This window comes from Leptonychotes weddellii, chromosome 15 (assembly GCF_054177405.1).
Source record: "Leptonychotes weddellii isolate Sample4059 chromosome 15, ASM5417740v2, whole genome shotgun sequence".
Taxonomy (NCBI): Eukaryota; Metazoa; Chordata; class Mammalia; order Carnivora; family Phocidae; genus Leptonychotes; species Leptonychotes weddellii.
This window is the reverse complement of record NC_138383.1, coordinates 1,104,418-1,121,921: the sequence shown is the minus strand read 5'-3', so window position 1 is coordinate 1,121,921 and position 17,504 is coordinate 1,104,418. Positions and strand designations below refer to the sequence as shown.

General features: G+C 61.6%; 2 protein-coding genes across 2 annotated transcripts; both read left to right on the top strand.

Annotated features, from left to right (window-relative positions):
* Window positions 1-72: 72 nt before the first annotated feature.
* Window positions 73-3,866, top strand: MRPL12 (mitochondrial ribosomal protein L12). The gene is made up of 5 exons (XM_006743078.3): window positions 73-250; window positions 876-1,062; window positions 1,226-1,312; window positions 3,219-3,353; window positions 3,483-3,866. The coding sequence occupies exons 1-5, from the start codon at window positions 177-179 to the stop codon at window positions 3,597-3,599; spliced, it is 600 nt and encodes a 199-aa protein (XP_006743141.2). The 5' UTR covers window positions 73-176; the 3' UTR covers window positions 3,600-3,866.
* A 3,918-nt stretch (window positions 3,867-7,784) lies between these two features.
* Window positions 7,785-15,519, top strand: SLC25A10 (solute carrier family 25 member 10). The gene is made up of 11 exons (XM_081804246.1): window positions 7,785-8,031; window positions 10,544-10,663; window positions 11,234-11,348; window positions 11,434-11,482; window positions 11,710-11,751; window positions 12,402-12,445; window positions 12,570-12,640; window positions 12,931-13,023; window positions 13,375-13,452; window positions 14,192-14,248; window positions 14,567-15,519. Exons 1-11 carry the CDS (start codon window positions 7,939-7,941, stop codon window positions 14,666-14,668), a joined length of 864 nt encoding a protein of 287 aa, XP_081660372.1. The 5' UTR covers window positions 7,785-7,938; the 3' UTR covers window positions 14,669-15,519.
* The last annotated feature ends 1,985 nt before the right edge of the window (window positions 15,520-17,504 follow it).

The window sequence follows — 17,504 nt, the reverse complement described above, 5'->3', positions numbered from 1 at the left end:
TCTCTGGGAGCGAGAGGAAGCCAGCGCGAGGTGCGGCTAGAGCGTCCGCTCCAACTCGTTTCCCCGGCGGCCTCCTGGGCTAGAGCGTCCTGACACAGCTCGAATGCTCGGCGGCCCCGGCGGCTAGAGCGTCCTCCTCCTGGGGAGCCGCGTGTGACCTTCCCGCCCGCGGACCGATGCTGCTGGCGGTCGCTCGCCCCCTTTGGGGGCCGTGTCTCGGGCTTCAGGGCGCTGTACTCCGTCTCGCCAGGTACCGCGGTCAGCCGAGGGCTGGAGGGTGGCAGGGTCGGGGCCCGAGGCCGGCAACTGAGGGTGCAGGTTGGGGGCGGCGTCCGCGCGCGGCAGGCGGGATGTCACCCCGACTCGTCGGGTCCCGGCGCAGGTGGGCGTCACGAGGGCCCCCCCAACTGCGCCGACTCCTTACCCTCGCGGGCTGCTGAGTGTGCTAGGGGTGGCCTCAGATGACCGTGCACATGTCCCTGCCCCTCCCCGGGCCTCAGTTTCCCCCGCAGCCCCAATGACGTGGTAGGGCTTCCATCAGTGGGTCCGGCGTTGTGCCGCCCGAGGGCCCCAGATTCTGAGAGGCTTAGTGTAGCAAAATGCGTTCAAGTTACTGTCCTGCTCCCTTGGGCCGATAGTTTTTTCGACCCGGAAGCTAACGTTGTGGGTAGCATGTCTGCAAATACTCGCGTGGATTTCTAAGGCTCGTGAAGAATTTAAGGTAGCTGGGAAATCCCCTTATCCTCGTGGACCCTGGAATCTGAGAACCCCCGGGTTGGGACCAAGGAGCTAGACCTGAGCTCATAGCGCCCACCCGCCTGGTCTGTGTCACCCGCTTGTGCCAGTCTGACAGCCTTGTTTGAATGGGGGGCTAGGCAACAGGTGCCCCGTGTCTGCGCTGTGCGGCTGATGAGATGCGGCGGCCATCGAATGGGGGAGGCCCTCGCCGGTGCACCCCTGGATAACGCGCCCAAGGAGTATCCCCCCAAGATCCAGCAGCTTGTCCAGGACATCGCCAGCCTCACACTCCTGGAGATCTCAGATCTCAACGAGCTTCTGAAGGTATCACAAGCCCAGGCCTGTGTCTTGTTCTTGGTATATTTGGGGAGCGTAGTAAATCGTCCGAAGCGTGCTCCCTGAGTATGAGGACTGTGCCAGCCTTGTTGTGTGGGTGTCTTCGAACGTGACGGGCAGCTACTGAGACTGCTCTCCCTTCTCCCTGCAGAAAACACTGAAGATCCAGGATGTTGGACTCATGCCGATGGGCGGCACGATGCCCGGAGCTGCCCCTGCTGCAGCAGCACCCCCCGAGGTGGGCGCAGGCCAGGGTCCCGTGCAAAAAGGTTTTCCTCTGGTGCCACCACGTCACGTGGCCAGATTTCTCTCATTGTCCCTCATCTTGAGCCTGCATCAGCCAACACATCCCGCAAAGCTGTGTGTGCTGGCTGTGGGCCACCTGCGGCCTCCTTGGGACCACCTTCCTGCCGAGGATGTGCAGATCCCTGCCCACGTGGAGACCATGTTTCTTGTGGAGGGAAATTGGCGATAAACCAAATAAGAAGAAAAAGAAAAATTTTATTGAATAGCAGAACATGATAAGTGATGTGGGGAAAACGCAGGGAAGAAGCTTAAGGGGAGGGGAGGGTTACAATTTCCAGGGAGGCCACAATAAGGAGGTGGCACTGTGGGGGAGATTTGAGGAATACAGGAAGAAAGCAGGGCATTCCCAGCAGAGGGCCGGCGGGCACGAGAGCCGTGGGGCAATGGGCAGGTTTCGTCTCCGCGACGAAACCAGCCGACCTGAAGCCATGCGCTAATTTGTTACGGTTTTTGTTTGTTTCTGGTTTGGTGGGGGGCTGTTGCACTTTCTGTTGGGAAAATTCCAAAGTTATCGACAAGTACAGAGAACAGCCTGTATATGTATCACCCGGTCTCCATGACGATTAAGGTTTTGCCGTGTTTACTTCGCTTGTCCCTTGAAGCTTAAGGCACGTGTGTGGTCTGTCCTTTCTCTGTGTGCTCCAACACATATCTCTAAACACAGAGGTGTTTTCTTAACGTAGCCACGAGCCATTTGTACGACAAACGTCATTAACAGTGATTTTCTCGCTCAGTCTATTCAGATTTAGCTAATGGTCCCAGACTTTTTAGCAGTTGGTTTACCCCAGTCTAAGCACTGTGTGTTGCATGTGGTCACTGGGTTTCTGCAGTCTGGCTCCCGTCCTCAGTCCCCTTCCCCTGGCCATCCCTTACTACGAAATCCGGGTCAGGGGTCCCGTGGGGTGTCCCACGTTCCAGATGTGTCTGATGGTTCCAATGGTATCAGCTCCACTCCCGCATCTGCCGGGAACTGGTAGCTTCACAGGCTGGTGAGATTCAGGCTGAACATTTGGAGCAAAGGAGAGACGGAGTTCCTCTGAACTTCATTGTGGAAACTGGAACGCTTCTGAGAATGAAGGGATCCTGTCAGTAATTGGGGGGCAGGGGGCAGGGGGCTCAGTTGGTTAAGCGTCTGCCTTCACTCAGGTCATGATCCTAGAGTCCCAGGATTGAGCCCCACATCGGGCTCCCTGCTCCGCGGGAAGCCTGCTTCTCCCTCTCCCTTTGCTGCTTCCCCTGTGCTCTCTCTCTATCAAAAATAAAATCTTTAAAAAAATAATAATAATTGGGGAGCAGATCTAAAGCAGGACTGCCCCAGGCTGCCGGGCCACGTGGCCCCTGCCCCGTGGGGGTGCTGTGTCTTCAGCTGTGACAGCTCTGTCGGCCTCGTCCTTCCATTGTCGGTCACTCGGCGAAGGTGGGGCTGCGGCTGCCTGTCAGTTTGTCATCCACACACGATTCGGGGCTTGGCTGAGGATGACAAGGGCCCTGCTTTCCTGAAACGCTGTTGGATAAGAGCTGTTGGTGTCAGCCTGCCTGTCCCACGATTACAGCTCTGAAGGGAAAGGGAACTTGAGCGGGTGGATGAGGGGAGGCAGATTCAGAACCGCCTCTGGGGAGAAGGCAGCCTTCTGGCCAGGGAGCCAGGTCTCAGCTGGGGAGCGTGGGAGGGAGGGAAGGCTCCAAGCGGTTAGCCCCGAGCCCAGCAGGTCTGGTGCGCCTCCGGCTGGAGCTACAGGCCTTGCTGGCCTTACTTTGGGGCTTGGGGGTAACAGGACAGGGTGGCCCAGGAGCGAATGTGCCTACTTCACCCCGTGCTTTGCCTCCCCCTCTCCCAGGTGGCAGAAGAAGACATCCCCACACAAAAAGAACAGACACATTTCACTGTTCGCCTAACAGAGGCAAAGCCTGTGGACAAAGTGAAGCTGATCAAGGAAATCAAGAACTACGTCCAGGGCATAAACCTCGTCCAGGTGAGCTCCGTGTGCCTCACGGGCCTCTCCCTGCTGTCCCTACCATGCGAGCGGTTCTGGGACTGGCCCCTTCTGGGGCAGGTGGGTTGCGGCCACCCAGGCCCCATTCCTGACTTTGCTCTGTGGCAGGCAAAGAAGCTGGTGGAGTCCCTGCCCCAGGAAATCAAGGCCAACGTCGCCAAGGCTGAGGCGGAGAAGATCAAGGCAGCCCTGGAGGCGGCGGGCGGCACCGTGGTTCTGGAGTAGGCCAGCTCTGAGGACTGGTGGACAAGGGTCCCTGGGACCCGGGCGAGGCGCCCCCCGGTCTGGGACCCGCTGGTGGGAGCAGCCTCCGAACAGAACTACGGCACTGGCACCCCTGGGCCAATTCCGTTCTGGGACGGGCGGATGGACCTGCTGAGCCTGGGGGCGCGGCTCCTGCGGGAGCACCAGGGAGACGGACTCTAGAACATACCGCGGTCAACATGCACCCCCTGGTGGCCACTGAGAAAAATACATTGTTTGGGCGCTGTGTGTGCAGAGTGGTGTGTCTGGGTGGGCTTCCAGGTGGGTGGTGGGGAGCTGGCTGGGGTAGCCGCCTCATTCCCCAGTGGGATGTGTGGGGGTCGGCCAGTGACCTTTGGGTCCTTTGTGTGCAGGGGCCTGACCTCCCAGGGCTGGTGGCAGCACACCGGGGGTGTGGGCAGCGCCCGTCCTGCTGGGGTGGCAGCAGTTGGCTGATGCCAGATCATCACCGGGAGGTGGGTGTGGGGCACCTGTGGTCTTTAGCAGACTGAGGTGAGCGGTGAGGCATGTGCCTGAGAATGGCAGGCCCCCGTGTCCACTCCCTGGCCACGTTGGAAGAATGCAAGGACAGGGCTGTGGGACCAGAGAGGACATTGCATCTAGGATAGAACCCCCTCAGGACAGGACAGGCCTGGGGAGCTGCTGTGCTCTCGGGGGCATGCCCAGCACCCAGAGAGCATGCTTCCTGCTGGACTCCTTGTAAGAAGGCTGCTCCCTGACCCAGAGAGCCCCACTGGCCAAGTCTGTGGCCGGGACAGTCCCAGAGGATTAATGATTCACCATCAGCAGATCTCTGGGCATGCCCTCCCTCAACAGGTGACTACTGGGCCACCTGGGCGGGTACAGCTGGCCCAGTATCCTATTGACCCAACTGCCTTTTCCTGGGGTAAGGGAGTGGTCTGAACTCAGGGACAGTCCTCAGCCTCAGCCTTCTGCAGGTCACCTACAGAGTCCGCTTGTTCTCTGAGCCCCTTTGTCTTTCCAAGGGAATTGGGGTGATGATGAGGACTCCCTTTCTCCCTTCTCTCTTCTTGGGATGATGGGACCTCCTGCTCCATGCTGGACGTCCTCGGGGTGGCTGCTCAAACGTGCAGGTGATGCCGTACCCCAGGGCCATCAGGCTATCAGGCCATCCCCATTCTGCCTACCTTCCACCAGGCTAGGATGGTGATCGCTTGGTGCCCCCACCTGACCTCACAGTCCCTGGTGGTCCTACCCCTTTATCCCCCCCAGCTCCAGTGTTGACCTGCTCTGGTCTGCAGTTGGCCAATAAAGTGTCTCCGACCTGGCAGTAGGTGGGGTGTGCCCTGAGTCCCTGGAGGCTGCTCAGCCTTGGCCCCTGAGCTCAGCAGGGGAAGTAGAAGTAGGTCTGCTGTGCATCCTGAGTTGTCCTGATGGCGCCCACACGTGAAACCTTACAGGTCCTGGTAGCAGTTAGCATACTGGGTCTTTGTCCAGGCGAATGAAACACGGAAGAGGGAGATCTAGAGCTGACCCCTGCCTCCTGCCCAGTCCAGGGACCCTGATGTCTACCTGACACCCCATGTGGCCCCATGAGGACATGGGAATGCTGCAGCGCAGACAGGCCCCACCCGAGAGGCCTGGCCCGGCAGCCTTGTTCTCAAGACCTCGCCCGACCTCCCCATTGAAAACCTTGGGTTTATGCACAAGTTATGATCCATTTGAGAATTTGGCTGGGGATCTTTTTGAGTTTGCTGACCTAGAGCTTGCAAAGTGCCACCTTTGTCTTAAAAAGGTGCCCCATACTTGGTGCATCTTCCAGGATTCCTCCACACTTTGCTCTCCTCGAGTGTTTCCAGGTCTTGAGGGAGTTCACAGATTGCAACGTGCTGTGCTGCCGCTCTTGACGTTTCAGTTCTCAGAGCTCTTGTTTCTGCTCCGAAGCTTCAGGGATCCGCCATTCTCACCTGGGGGCAGTCCTCGGTCTGTGCACTGGGGCTTTCTCCCCACCGTGGGTTCAGGACCCTGTCTTGCTGATGTGACCACAGAGAGGGAGCAGCCCCCACCCCGGGACCTGGCCCCTAGCTTTCTGGGCTGTCCCCTCCACTTGCCTTCTCTGAGATTAGCTTCTTTGTAGTCAGGAGCTGGTAACATTGCCCTTGGGCTGACCAAAGATTCAGACATCTTGATTTATCCTGAATAAGACCTGGTTCTGGGCAGGTTTTGTGCTGGCTTGGGTCTCAGGAGTGGGCTTGAAGACGCTACTTACTTCCCATGGGACACTGGACAAGGAGGCCACTCCCCTGCAACCTACTGGTCCGGTCTGTTAGCTCTGTTTCTTTAAACAAAGGGCTTAGGTGTGAAAGCCATCTCACATTTTCACATTTCCTTGCAGAGCTTTGGTGTCTCGCATCTTCTCTTTTTTTTAATGGAATTGTTTTTCCTAATTTCAGTTTGTTTATTGCTGATACATAGAAATACAATTGAATTTTTTTTTTAAGTAACCTCTATGTCCAATGTGGGGCTTGAATTCAGAACCCCAAGATCAAGAGTCACATTCTCTTGGAACTGAGCCAGCCAAGTGCCTCCTCTGGTTTCTTCTGGAGAATTGCTGTGACCCTTCCCCCACTGTGCCCACACACACCCCGGGCCCATGTTTCCATCTAGGCTACAGCTGGCGTCTTCTTTCGATCCTGCCCCTCTACTTCAGATAAAGCAGGATGCCCGTGTGGCCAACTCCCCCCACCTCCCAGGGTCCCCAACATTTCTGGGCTGGACACCATCTCTGCAGCGGTTCACTTCCCCCGCTGATGACCTCAGGGGTCAGAGGCCTCCTGCAGTTCTAAAACACAGAGTCCTTAGTCTCCAAGTGGCAGCTCTAAGTAAATAGGGAGGTTTGCTGGCCCATACTATGCCTCTGACACAGCTAGATAATTGCTGGGCGCTCAGCAGGCTCAGGGGACCCAGAGTTGTTTCCCCAATGCCCCTCACACTTCTCCCTTGGGTGGGGGTGGAGGGCTGCAGTGGCCAAGCTGGGACTGCAAGATGTAGGTTCTTCCCTGGGGAAGGGGTCCCTGGCTCTGTCTTCTCTGGATCTGTGTGGCCCTGCTGTAAAGTGGCCCTGGAGATTCAGATTTCCACCTTGCCCAGCAGGTGCATCTCTGGCCTAGGAGCATACTTGCACCTCCTGTTTGCTGGATGAGAGTGGGGATCTGCACACAGGTGGCTATCTCCTGGGGACAGGCAGCCTCCCAGCTGCCACCTCCCAGGAGACTGAACCCCCATGGCTCAGAACTTCCTGTCTCCTTGTCCTCTTCCAGGATGGCTGTCTGGTCAGAGCACACCTGAGGTAGGACTTGGCTGGGAGCACCGGAGGGTCGCTAGTCTCCCCGAATTGTCTTTTGCCCCTAGGTTTTTGTTTTTTAATATATATATTTTTTAAAGATTTTATTTATTTATTTGAGACAGAATGAGAGAGAGAGAGAGAGAGAGAGCTCATGAGAGGGGGGAGGGTCAGAGGGAGAAGCAGACTCCCCGCCAAGCAGGGAGCCCGATGCGGGACTCGATCCCGGGACTCCAGGATCATGACCTGAGCCGAAGGGAGTCGCTTAACCGACTGAGCCACCCAGGCGCCCCCGCCCCTAGTTTTTCTGTAATCTGCAGACTGGCTCCAGGAAGGTTTTCTGCCACCCCCTCCGGATGCACGTGTCCCAGGGTTGACCCCCAGGGCCTGCGTGGCGAAGCTGGGACACTGGGTGCAAGGTCAGGGCCGCGACTGGGGCTGGGCTGTTTGCAGGAGGCCGGCCTCCGGGAGTGGCAGGGACTGGCCGAGCGCCGAGGCCGCTCCTTGGCCGTGACCTTCGGAGACCTGCCCTAGGCGTGCGGGTGACCCTGGGGCGGCCGGAGCAGGGCGGGGTGGAGGGACGCCAGGTTCCCGGGGGGAGTGGAGCAGGCCACCCAGCAGGCTCCCTGGGGTCGGTGTGGGCCCCCCCGCCACGCCCTAGCCCCTCGGGCACAGATGCAGGCGGCTCGGCGCTGCCCACTCGGCTCCGCTGCTGGGCCACGGCCGCTTTAAGGCGCGGTCCACCCCCAGCTCGAGGCGGGGTCTATCTGGCCCCGCCCCTGCCATGGCCCCGCCCCCAGGGCCGCGCGGGCGCATTGGCTGCGCCGGGCGCGGGTGGCGGGTGGCGCTTTGAACTCGGCGCGGGCGGCGGTGCGGGCCGGGGTCCGCGGCGAGAGGCGGGGTGCGATCGGGGCCGGGCGGAGGCCGGGTCCGGGGTGTGGGCAGCAGGAGCTGCAAGCGGGCTGCCGGCGCTCCTGGGCGTCCGCGGTGCGGGCCATGGCGGCGGAGGCGCGCGTGTCGCGCTGGTACTTCGGGGGACTGGCCTCCTGCGGGGCCGCCTGCTGCACGCACCCGTTGGACCTGCTCAAGGTGAGGGCGGCGCGGGCCGGGCGGGGGCGGGCGCGAGGCCGGGGGTTGGGGAGGGGGGGGCGCGGGGGGCCGCCCACGCCTGGGCACTGACCTGCCTGGCCCTGCACTGGCCCTGGAAGGCGTGAGACCCTGCCCACTCCGGGGTGGAGGTGCCCGTTGTCGGGGACCAGGGGCCGCGTTCCAGCCCGTTGTGCCCCATACTACCTGTGTGACCTCGGGCTAGTCGCTTGGGCTCTCTGAGCCATTTTCCATCCCGCAGTTGTGAGGACAGTTCTGCCGGGTTTCGAGTTGAGGGGGTGGTTCTGCGGGGCGCACACATGTTGGCTCTAGCACACCCAGGGCATGGACCAGGTGCCTCCCTGCCTGGTGGGTACCCAGCACACAGTGAGGGAATGGCACACGTAGCCTGCGCTATGTTCCCTGGGATCCCTGCTTTGGGCTGCTTCCTCCTGGACTGGGAGGGCACCTGGAAGCCGCAGGTCCTGCACCCACACAGGTCCTGCTCTGTGAGGGTGAGCAAGAAGCAGTCACACTCATTTTACTTTTTTTTAGGAAAAATGCTTATGGGACAGTATGACACAGAGCTTCTCTTGTCTCCCAGGGCCAGCCGGGGGCGGGGGGGTTGTTTTCTGCCCCTTTCTCACTACAAAGAACAAAGAAGAAAGGGCCGATGATGCAAAGCCTGGTCGGCCCAGGAGGCCCTGTCCTGGGGAACCTGGGCTGTGGTCACATGGGACCTGTGGGCCAGGAGGGCAGCTCCCTGGCCACCTCCTTCCCTACCCCCACCCAAAGCAGCCTGACCCCCGTACTCACCCCCTGGGAGGGATTGGCACCTGTGGCCCTGTTGACCCAAACCTCAGCCTCTGGCCAGGCCCCCACCCCAGCCCCTCCTCCACCTGAGGGTATGTTTCTTTCAGCAACTTTTGTCCTAAATGAAGGAGGATTGACTTCTCTAGTAAAAATGCTCACCTCCAGCTAGGCAGGATTAGCAGCCGTGGGGGCTGAAGGTGGTAGCCCCATTGGCACATCTGAGACCTGGCATGTCCTGGGAGAGGCCTGCATGCTCCTAGTAGCCCCCAGGGCCTGAGAGGGGGCTAGGAGGAACAGGGCCAGGCCTGGAAGGTGCTGTGACCACCTGGGAGAGGAGGTGACAGTGAACTGAAAGGTGCCTCTTGTTTTGAGAAGGGAGGCGCCTCCCCTCATGTCTGTTTTATTTTGCTTTCCCGATGCCCAGGCAGGTACTATGCTGCCTGCGCCGTGCCCACCGTGGGGCCCTGGAGGGTTAGGCTCTGTGTCCGATTGTGGCTGGGCACAGCTTCTAGGGGCCCTTGGAGTGGCCCAGAGCCCCCTGTCCATTGTCCAAGGCTCCTTTGGGCATCACTGCCCCATGCCCTGCCCCCCGGGTGCTGTTTTGCTGCAGAATGCTGCCAGGAGGGTCAAGGGCAGCAGGCAGCCACAGGACGCTGACTGCTGTCTGGCCCAGGGGGTACTCAACCCCCCTGCGGAAGCAGGGAGGACAGCTTTGGAGGCAGGCCTCCCTGGGAGGCCCTGGCTGAGCATGTTGCCCTCAACGACGTGGCCACTGGAGAAATGATTTACAGCTCTTTGATCTCTCCTTTTGCCCCGTGCCCTGGCTCAGTCCTCACAGCTGCTTCTCGCCTGGACAAGGGCTGCTTCCTGCGTGGACACCTTGCGCCCAGGCCCAGTGCCCTCTGTCCTGTCCAGCTGGCTGATGTGGCTGAGTGGAGCACAAAGCCCTCTCCGTCCCCACCCACCTTCGCTGCCCTACCACCCAAGCCCCTGGGCGGGGACAGAGAAGGAAGAGAAAGGTGCACCCACTGAGCTACTTAATCCTCATAGCACACTGAGGGAAACTGAAGCAGGAGGGTCCGTAACCTGCCCAGGGAGGCCCAGCCAGAACACGACTGGGGCTGGACAGAGTGGGGTGTACGGGGACAGATTCCAGGGTGGCCCTCCCAGGAGTGTCCTTTCCCCTCTCCCCCACCGGACTCCCAGCATCTCTTCCAAGCCCACCATGTTTCTTCAGCCTGTCTCTGAGTCCCCATAACTTCTGATCCCTCTTGAGAAGTGGCATGGCTAAGAAATGGGGCTCTGGAGTCACCTTGCTGGGGTCTACATCCTGCCTCAGTGCCCTCATCAAAATGGGACTGATGACCCCCACTCCTGCAGCAGGTGCTGTGAGGACTCAGACACATAGGTGAACTACTTCTCACGGGCCTGGTGGGCTCACGTGTCAGCCGGCATTGTTCCTTGTAAAGCAAAATAGTGTGGACTAGAGGTTGGCGCCAGGTGTGGGCGTGGAGTCCCATCTGCACCCAGCTGGGCACCCTTAGGAGACCTCTGTGTCTCCTGTGCCCCAGTTCCCCATCTCTAAGCTGGGGTGCTGAGAGGACCCAGCCCGTGGGGTCTTCGTGTGGGAAAGGGCCCGGAGGGAGCTGGGCTGGGCGGGCCCTGCGGCGGGGCCCGGCGTGAGCAGCTGTACTCCCGACAGGTGCATCTGCAGACGCAGCAGGAGGTGAAGCTGCGCATGACGGGCATGGCCCTGCGGGTGGTGCGCTCCGATGGCGTCCTGGCACTCTACAACGGCCTCAGTGCCTCCCTGTGCAGACAGGTGCCTCCGGGGCTCCCCCCTCCCGGGACGGTGGGTGGCTAGGACTCCCGGGAGGGCACTTCTGCCTCCCAGGGGCCCCCCACCGCTGCGAGGTGAGGGCTTCCCTAAGCCCTGGTCCCAGAGCCCATGCAGGTAGAGGGAAAGACTGGTGTCCCTGGCCTGGACTCAGACGCACTGTGGGTGCCCTGTGGGCATGGGAGTTACTTTGTCCTCCTTTTCAAGGCTGGGTAGGAGAAAGGAACCACACGGCCCCAGGAGTCGGCAGGGTGTGGTGGCCTGGGAAGTGCTTCTGCCTTCCACCGGGCCAGCCCTGCTCTCACAGCTGGCTCAAGACCTCCACTTAGACATGGGGAAACTGAGCCTGGGGAGGGAAACTCTGGACTCAACCAGCCCCGGGTTTGTGAATTGGCTCAGTCACTTGCTGACCGTGTGGCCTTGGGAGGGTCCTTCACTGTCCCCATGGCCCATTTCGTGATGATTGTGCACCAGAAGGGCTGGGGTGGGGAGGGCCGACATGCCCAGCAGGGTTCCCCCACGTGCACCCTCTGAGCTGGGCCCCTTTTCCCCCAGATGACCTACTCCCTGACTCGGTTCGCCATCTATGAGACCGTGCGGGACCATGTGGCCCAGGGCAGTGAGGGGCCCCTGCCCTTCTACAAGAAGGTGCTGCTGGGCTCCATCAGCGGTGAGCTGCCAGCCGGGCTGGGGAGGGTGGGCGCAGGTGGGCATTGCAAGTCATCACATGTTGGCTCTGGGGTCTGTCGCCCCAGGTTGCATTGGAGGCTTCGTGGGGACTCCCGCAGATATGGTCAATGTCAGGTCAGTGTGTGCCCCCACCCAAGGTCAGGGTCTTTCCCGACTTCTGACGGGGCGGGAGGCTTACTTGCTAGGGTCTGCGGTGTGTTCAGCCTGGAACAAGCCCTCGGACCTCGGGGCCTGGACACGGGGGACTGGGAGGCAGGCCAGGGTGAGCCCCGATGCCCGCCAGCTTCTGTGTGGGGCGTATTTGGCCCCCTGCCGCCCCCCTGAGCCTGTGGTTGTTTCAGGATGCAGAATGACATGAAGCTGCCCCCGAATCAGCGCCGCAAGTGAGTAGCGGGCGAGTTCTGCTCTTGGTTGGGGGGGGTGCCTGGGGCGGGGCGTGCAGAGCAGGAAGCCCTGAGCGCCTCTGCCAGGCCCCGGCTGGGAGTCCCAAGAGGCCTCGTTGCCTGTGGCGTCACCTGGAGCAGGCAGAGGCTGCTGCCGGCGCCCTCATCCGCCCGGAGTTGGGAGGGCCTCTGGGTTCTTTCCTGGTGGGGGAATCTGGGATGGAGGCTGGCTGCTTTCCCCCCTTTTCTGATATCTTGTACTTGTTCACAGGAAGGATGGTTTACAAGTTTAAGTGAGGGGGTTTGGGCCTTTAAACAAGTTTGGGGGCTGGGATTTTTTTTTTTACGGTAAAAATACCGTTTTTCATGAAGTCTGAGATCCTATTGATTCCAAGGCTGCCCACGGACGGACGCCCCAGCTAGAGAGCAGGCATTGGCTACAGTCCAGGGGTAAAACGGGCTCCGGACAGGCCCCACCCTCTCACCGTCAGGACCAGCCCGCAGACAGACCCAGCCTCGGCGGGGCGGTGTTCAGGCACTGTTGTCCCCTGACCCCTGTGGCAGCTGCATGGCTCTCCCTGGGGAGGACCCTCCCCTGGGGGCCATGGGTAGGGAGGGCCTCACCCCCGCCCCTTGTCTGTCCCTGGCAGCTACGCCCACGCCGTGGACGGCTTGTACCGGGTGGCCCGAGAAGGTAAGAGGAGCAGGCCCTTTGTTTGGGGGGTCCAAGGAGGCAGAGGGGCCTGGGGAGTATTGTGCAGGACCTGGGGGGAGGCCTGAGGGGTGCGGCTGGGCGCCTGACCTCCTTTCTCCGGCAGAGGGTCTGAAGAAGCTGTTCTCGGGCGCGAGCATGGCATCCAGTCGAGGGATGCTTGTCACCGTGGGCCAGGTGGGGCTTCTGCTGGCGGTGGGCCTCCCGGGACAGCATCTGGGGGGCCCGCCCTCAGCCCCTGGAGAGGTGGGGGAGGAAGGCACTGGGCATGGACCACAGGTGGGGGCTGGGGCGGTGGGTAGGCCCCTCCCAGTCCGGGCCTCCCCCGTCTGCCCGGTCACAGTAACTGGAGGTGAGCTGCAGAGCAGGCACTTGGTCAGTCCCGGTGATGTCCCTGTGGGCCCCTGTCTACCCTTCCTGGGGCCGGGGGCCATCCCACAGGCCCTGCTCACCCCTCCCCCCCACAGCTGTCCTGCTACGATCAGGCCAAGCAGCTGGTCCTCAGCACCGGGTACCTGTCTGATGGTGTCTTCACTCACTTTGTTGCCAGTTTCATCGCGGTGAGTGCTGGGCCTGGCCGTTGGGGGAGGCGCGGGGGCGGGGGAAGGCTGAGTAGTCTTGGGAGCTGAGGGTGCCCGCCGGGACGAGGCCAGGGCTCAGAAGGCAGGAGGCTGTGGGCAGGTGTGGCGGATGTCCCTCTCGGGCTGCATACGTACGTGGGCGCTGAGGCCCCGGTGCCCAAGCTGGGATGGTTTCTAGTGTCCCCAGCAGCCCAGGGTCCTATAGCCCTGAGGATGCCTCTGGGGGTCCGGGCCCGGGGCTTCTATGGGGGTGGGTCTGTGGGGGAGGATGACGGGTGCCCATGTACTCTGCCTGGCAGGCCCATTGGTGATAAGCCCCCCTCCCCACAGGGTGGCTGCGCCACGATCCTGTGCCAGCCCCTGGACGTGCTGAAGACGCGTCTGATGAACTCCAAGGGCGAGTATCAGGTGAGTGGGGGCTGCAGGCACTGTCCCCCTCAGGAGTACAGGCCTGGGGGCCAGGACGGGGGACAGGGAGGGGTCCCCACACTGTTGTTATCAGGCTCCAAGCTCCATGGCTGGGTGAGCCCGTGTCCCTGTCCTGGCACGTGGAGGAGGCTTTCTCCCCCCTGCACGAGCACATTCTCCCCAGTTGCTGTTTCCAGCCAGCCATGGAGCCGCCCTTGGCCCTTTTTTAAAGACTTTATTTTTTTTAAGTCGGCTCCACGCCGAGCGTGGGGCTTGAACTCACGACCGTGAGATCACGGGTCGCGGGCCCTACTGCTGGAGCCGGCCAGGCGTCCCCCTGTGTTTAAATCCGATTCCTTGGTGTTCACAGAGGCGGCCCGTTCACTGCAGTCAGTGAAAGTCGGTGAGCTGCCGCATTCTACTGGGCAGGCCCAGGACCCGGTGACCCACAGGCACACACGGCCACTTCTGTGTCCCGGCTGTGCCCTGCTCCTCTTCCCAGCCCCCCACACGCTGTGGGTGCCCGGCGGGTCCCGTGCATGTTTCTGGTTTTGCTGTGTCAGCAGGCAGGGTGGCCTTGACGTCTTGGCTGCTGGCTTCTCCAGCTGTCATGACCTTTGACCGGTCCAGGCCGCTCACTGCACAGGGCCCCTGGCTAGTGCTGGGGGAGGGGCGTGTTATTTGTATTCTGCAAGTAAAATGCAGCTTTTTTTATTGCTTTATTTTGTGTTTTCTGCAGGGTGTTCTCCACTGCGCAGTAGAGACAGCAAAGCTCGGGCCGCTGGCCTTTTACAAGGTTGGGCTGGGCAGGGGCTGGGCGGGACTGGGGGGGATTGGGGGGGCTGGGCAGGGTCTGGGGGGGCTGGGGAGGGCTGTGCAGGGGCTGTGCAGGGGCTGGGGGGGCTTGGGGGCTGGGGCGGAGCCAGGGGCATGGTGGGAGGGGCCTGCGGCTGCAGGGGCGAGGTAGGGGGCTAGCTGGGGCGGGGGTCCGTACTGCTCCCCGGCGGCCACACTGCGCGCCCCCCCCGCACCCCCCCCCCCCGGCCCCCGTGGCTGCGGGGGCGGGGCCCTCTCTGGGCTCCCTTCACTTCCTGTTATCCCTGTCTCCGCCCAGGGCCTCCTGCCTGCAGGCATCCGCCTCATGCCCCACACCATGCTCACGTTTGTGTTTCTGGAACAGCTCCGCAAACACTTCGGCATCAAAATGCTTTCCTGATGGGCCGGGGAGCGGGCTGAGCGCGGCCCCAGTGCCCTCCTCCCTCCTCCTGGGCTGGGACCTCCACCCTGGCCTTCCCCAACAGGCTCCTGCCCACACCCAGCCTACCTGGGCCTGAGCTCATTCCAGTGACCTCGTCCTCTCCATCTCTTGCCTGCCCACCCCAGGCTCTCCCCACCTGGTATTCCGGCAGCCCCCCCCCGCACACTAATGACTCAGAGGGGAGGTGTCCGGGCCCTGGGTTCAGTTTTCTCTCCTCCCTGAGTAGCTGGTTAACACAAGGTGGGCTGTCCAGGCTTTCTAGAGTCTGGGGCCCTCAGCACCATCTTCCAGCAGCTTCCATCAGGAGTTGGGTGGCCGCGGAGAGGGGTGCAGACCCCCAGCATGGCTCACCAAACTAGGTGTGTGCATGTGCCCTTTTATTTCTGGAGAGGGACCATAGCTTTTCTGACATTCTCAAAGGTAGCTCTGCCCCCGGAGCTCTGGGGCCCTGGGCAGATGGCACCATGCAGAATCAGCCTGCCCAGGAGGGAGGGTGAGCACATGGCCTGCGGGCACCAGGTCCAGCCAGCCCCCTGCTGCTTCAACAAGTAGTTTCGCCAAAAGCTCTCAAAGCCAGGAGCCTGCTGCTGCTTCAGGGAGCGTGGGGTACGCACGGCGTCCCCGCCTCCCACAGCTCCCAGGCAGAGGCAGGCTGCAGGGTGTCCTCGGGGGCCCACTCCGTGTGGACGGTGGCATCCGCCCACAGCCGAGACCCAGAACGCCCGCGCCTGAGGTCTGCCAGAGCAGCCCGTCTCCCCGACCCCAGCAGGGGTGCTCTGCAGGGGTGTTAATAAAGGACTGTGAAGTGCTCCATGTCTGGCACGTGCGTGTCGGCTGCTGTGCTGTCCGGGGGCCACGGGACCTGCTCTGCACCCTCCGAGGAGGGCTGTCCGGTTCTGGGGGGCAAGGCTGAGGGCCCAGAGGGAGAAAGAAGCCCAGCCCTGACCGGATACGTTGGGGTGGGCTGTGGGCAGAGGAACTGGGGGGGCCCAAAACCAGGGGAGGAGAGGGGACGGGGGGGTGGGCAGGATGTGCGTGTTGGGGGTCTGGATCCAAGTTACCGTGGACGCCTGGGCCCTTCTTCTCAGCAGGCACCTGGGCACTGCAAGACACCCCGCCCCCTGCTTTGAGAGTCCCCTCTTGGCTGTGGGGGGAGCCCTTGGGGTCAGAGTCCTGGGCCCAGGAAGGGACTGGGCAGACCCAGGTTCTCCAGGCTGCAGACCCTTGCACGGACAGGCGGGGGCAGGAGCTGCTGTGGGGGCCACCCTGAGGCGGACGCTGCCCAGGGCCTGCTGCTGATGCTCTGGTTCTGGAGCATTTCAAGTGTACAACAACATAAGGGGTTAGGTGGCGGTGAGGGCTGCCCGGCTCAGAACTAAAACCCGCTAAATCTGGATAAGCTGCTACCGCAGCAACCCACACGCACGCGTCCCCTCAGTTCCCCCCTCCCCCCGCCTCCGGCCGGGAGCACGCACCAGCCCCGCCCCCACCCACTGCATTGTTTGGAAGGCTTGGGGTCATTTACAGATAAATACTTAGGCACGTGTATCTAAAAATAGTCTTTCAGGGGCACCTAGGTGGCTCCTCGGGGTGAGTGGCTCTTGGTCTCGGCTCAGGTCATGATCTCAGGGTCGTGGGATGGAGCCTCACATCAGGCTGTGTGCTCAGCACAGAGTCGGCTTGAGATTCTATCTCAAATAAATCCTTAAAAGTAGTCTTTCAAAACCTGTGTGCGTGACTCCAGCAGTAATTCGTGATATGTGGGAACAGTAATGGTCCGTCTTTACCCTCTACCCTCAAATGTCCGCAATTACACTTTGAGAGCTGGTTTCCTGTGAATCGGTCCAGGTCCAGGCCTGCGGTGTCTCCTTCCTGTCCTTTCTCTGCTGTTCCTGGGTCCTGCCGCCTCCTCTCAAATTTGGCCCCTTTGCCCCTGAATTTCCTAAAACCGGATCTGGCTCCAGGTCCCATTTCTGAGCAAAGGACTTGGTGTGGGGCGTGGTTCCTGCATTCTTGCCGGGGTCTCAGGACCTGGCCAGGTTTGGGGATGGGCACAAAGCAGCCACGCACCTGGGATCTCAGAAGGTGGCGTGAGGCTTCTGGGGTCGCGGAGCTGGCGGGGCGGGGGCGCATGGGGGCAGGCACCAAAGAGGGTCCTGGCCAGACCCAACTCTGGCGGTTTGGGCTTGCACACAACTCCCCGTGCCCGGGTCAGAACCCCCACTGAGACAACTAGAACCGCAGCCCGATAATAAAACAGGAGGGGTAGGGGTGAGTAAGGCCAGGGGGAAGGCTGCGGCTGCCCTCAGACCCCAGACACGTAAAGGCAGATTTGGGCCACAGAGGGGCGTGTTCCCCTTGAAGCTGCTTCGGTTCCAAGCAAGGAATCCTCTTCGCCTACGTTCATGTGCCCCAGGCATTCCGGGACACCGGCCCCTCTCCAGCTTCCATCCAGCCTGTCCCTCCCAGGACCAAGGGGAGAAAGTGCCCCGACTGGTTTGGCCAGGACCACGCTGGTGCAGCTGGGTGCAGCGGGTGCGGTGGGAGGGACGCTAGCTTTCCCGGCGCAGGGATGACACGGGGACGGGCGGCGGCTTCCTGGAGCCCGCACTCAGGGTGCAAGGACGGCGGGAGAGGCCTGGCTGGTCCAGGGGCCCCACGTTCTTCCTCCGTGGGCACTCAAAGCCAGCCTGAGAGCGCGAGCAACGTGCGCCGGGCCAGCCCCCAGCCTTCAGCCCCGGGGGCACCTGCAGTCCCGGGCCCAGCATTCCGCCTTCAGCCCAGGCTTTTTTTC

What these genes read in the sequence shown, in the direction of transcription:
- SLC25A10 (XM_081804246.1), top strand. Translation starts at nt 7,939, where the DNA reads ATGGCGGCGGAGGCGCGCGTGTCGCGCTGGTACTTCGGGGGACTGGCC. An exon ending in GTGCCTCCCTGTGCAGACAG is followed by an intron (nt 10,664 to 11,233) that starts GTGCCTCCGGGG and finishes CTTTTCCCCCAG; the next exon opens with ATGACCTACTCCCTGACTCG. An exon ending in GGCCGCTGGCCTTTTACAAG is followed by an intron (nt 14,249 to 14,566) that starts GTTGGGCTGGGC and finishes GTCTCCGCCCAG; the next exon opens with GGCCTCCTGCCTGCAGGCAT.
- MRPL12 (XM_006743078.3), top strand. Translation starts at nt 177, where the DNA reads ATGCTGCTGGCGGTCGCTCGCCCCCTTTGGGGGCCGTGTCTCGGGCTT. An exon ending in GCTGTACTCCGTCTCGCCAG is followed by an intron (nt 251 to 875) that starts GTACCGCGGTCA and finishes ATGGGGGGCTAG; the next exon opens with GCAACAGGTGCCCCGTGTCT. An exon ending in AGGGCATAAACCTCGTCCAG is followed by an intron (nt 3,354 to 3,482) that starts GTGAGCTCCGTG and finishes GCTCTGTGGCAG; the next exon opens with GCAAAGAAGCTGGTGGAGTC.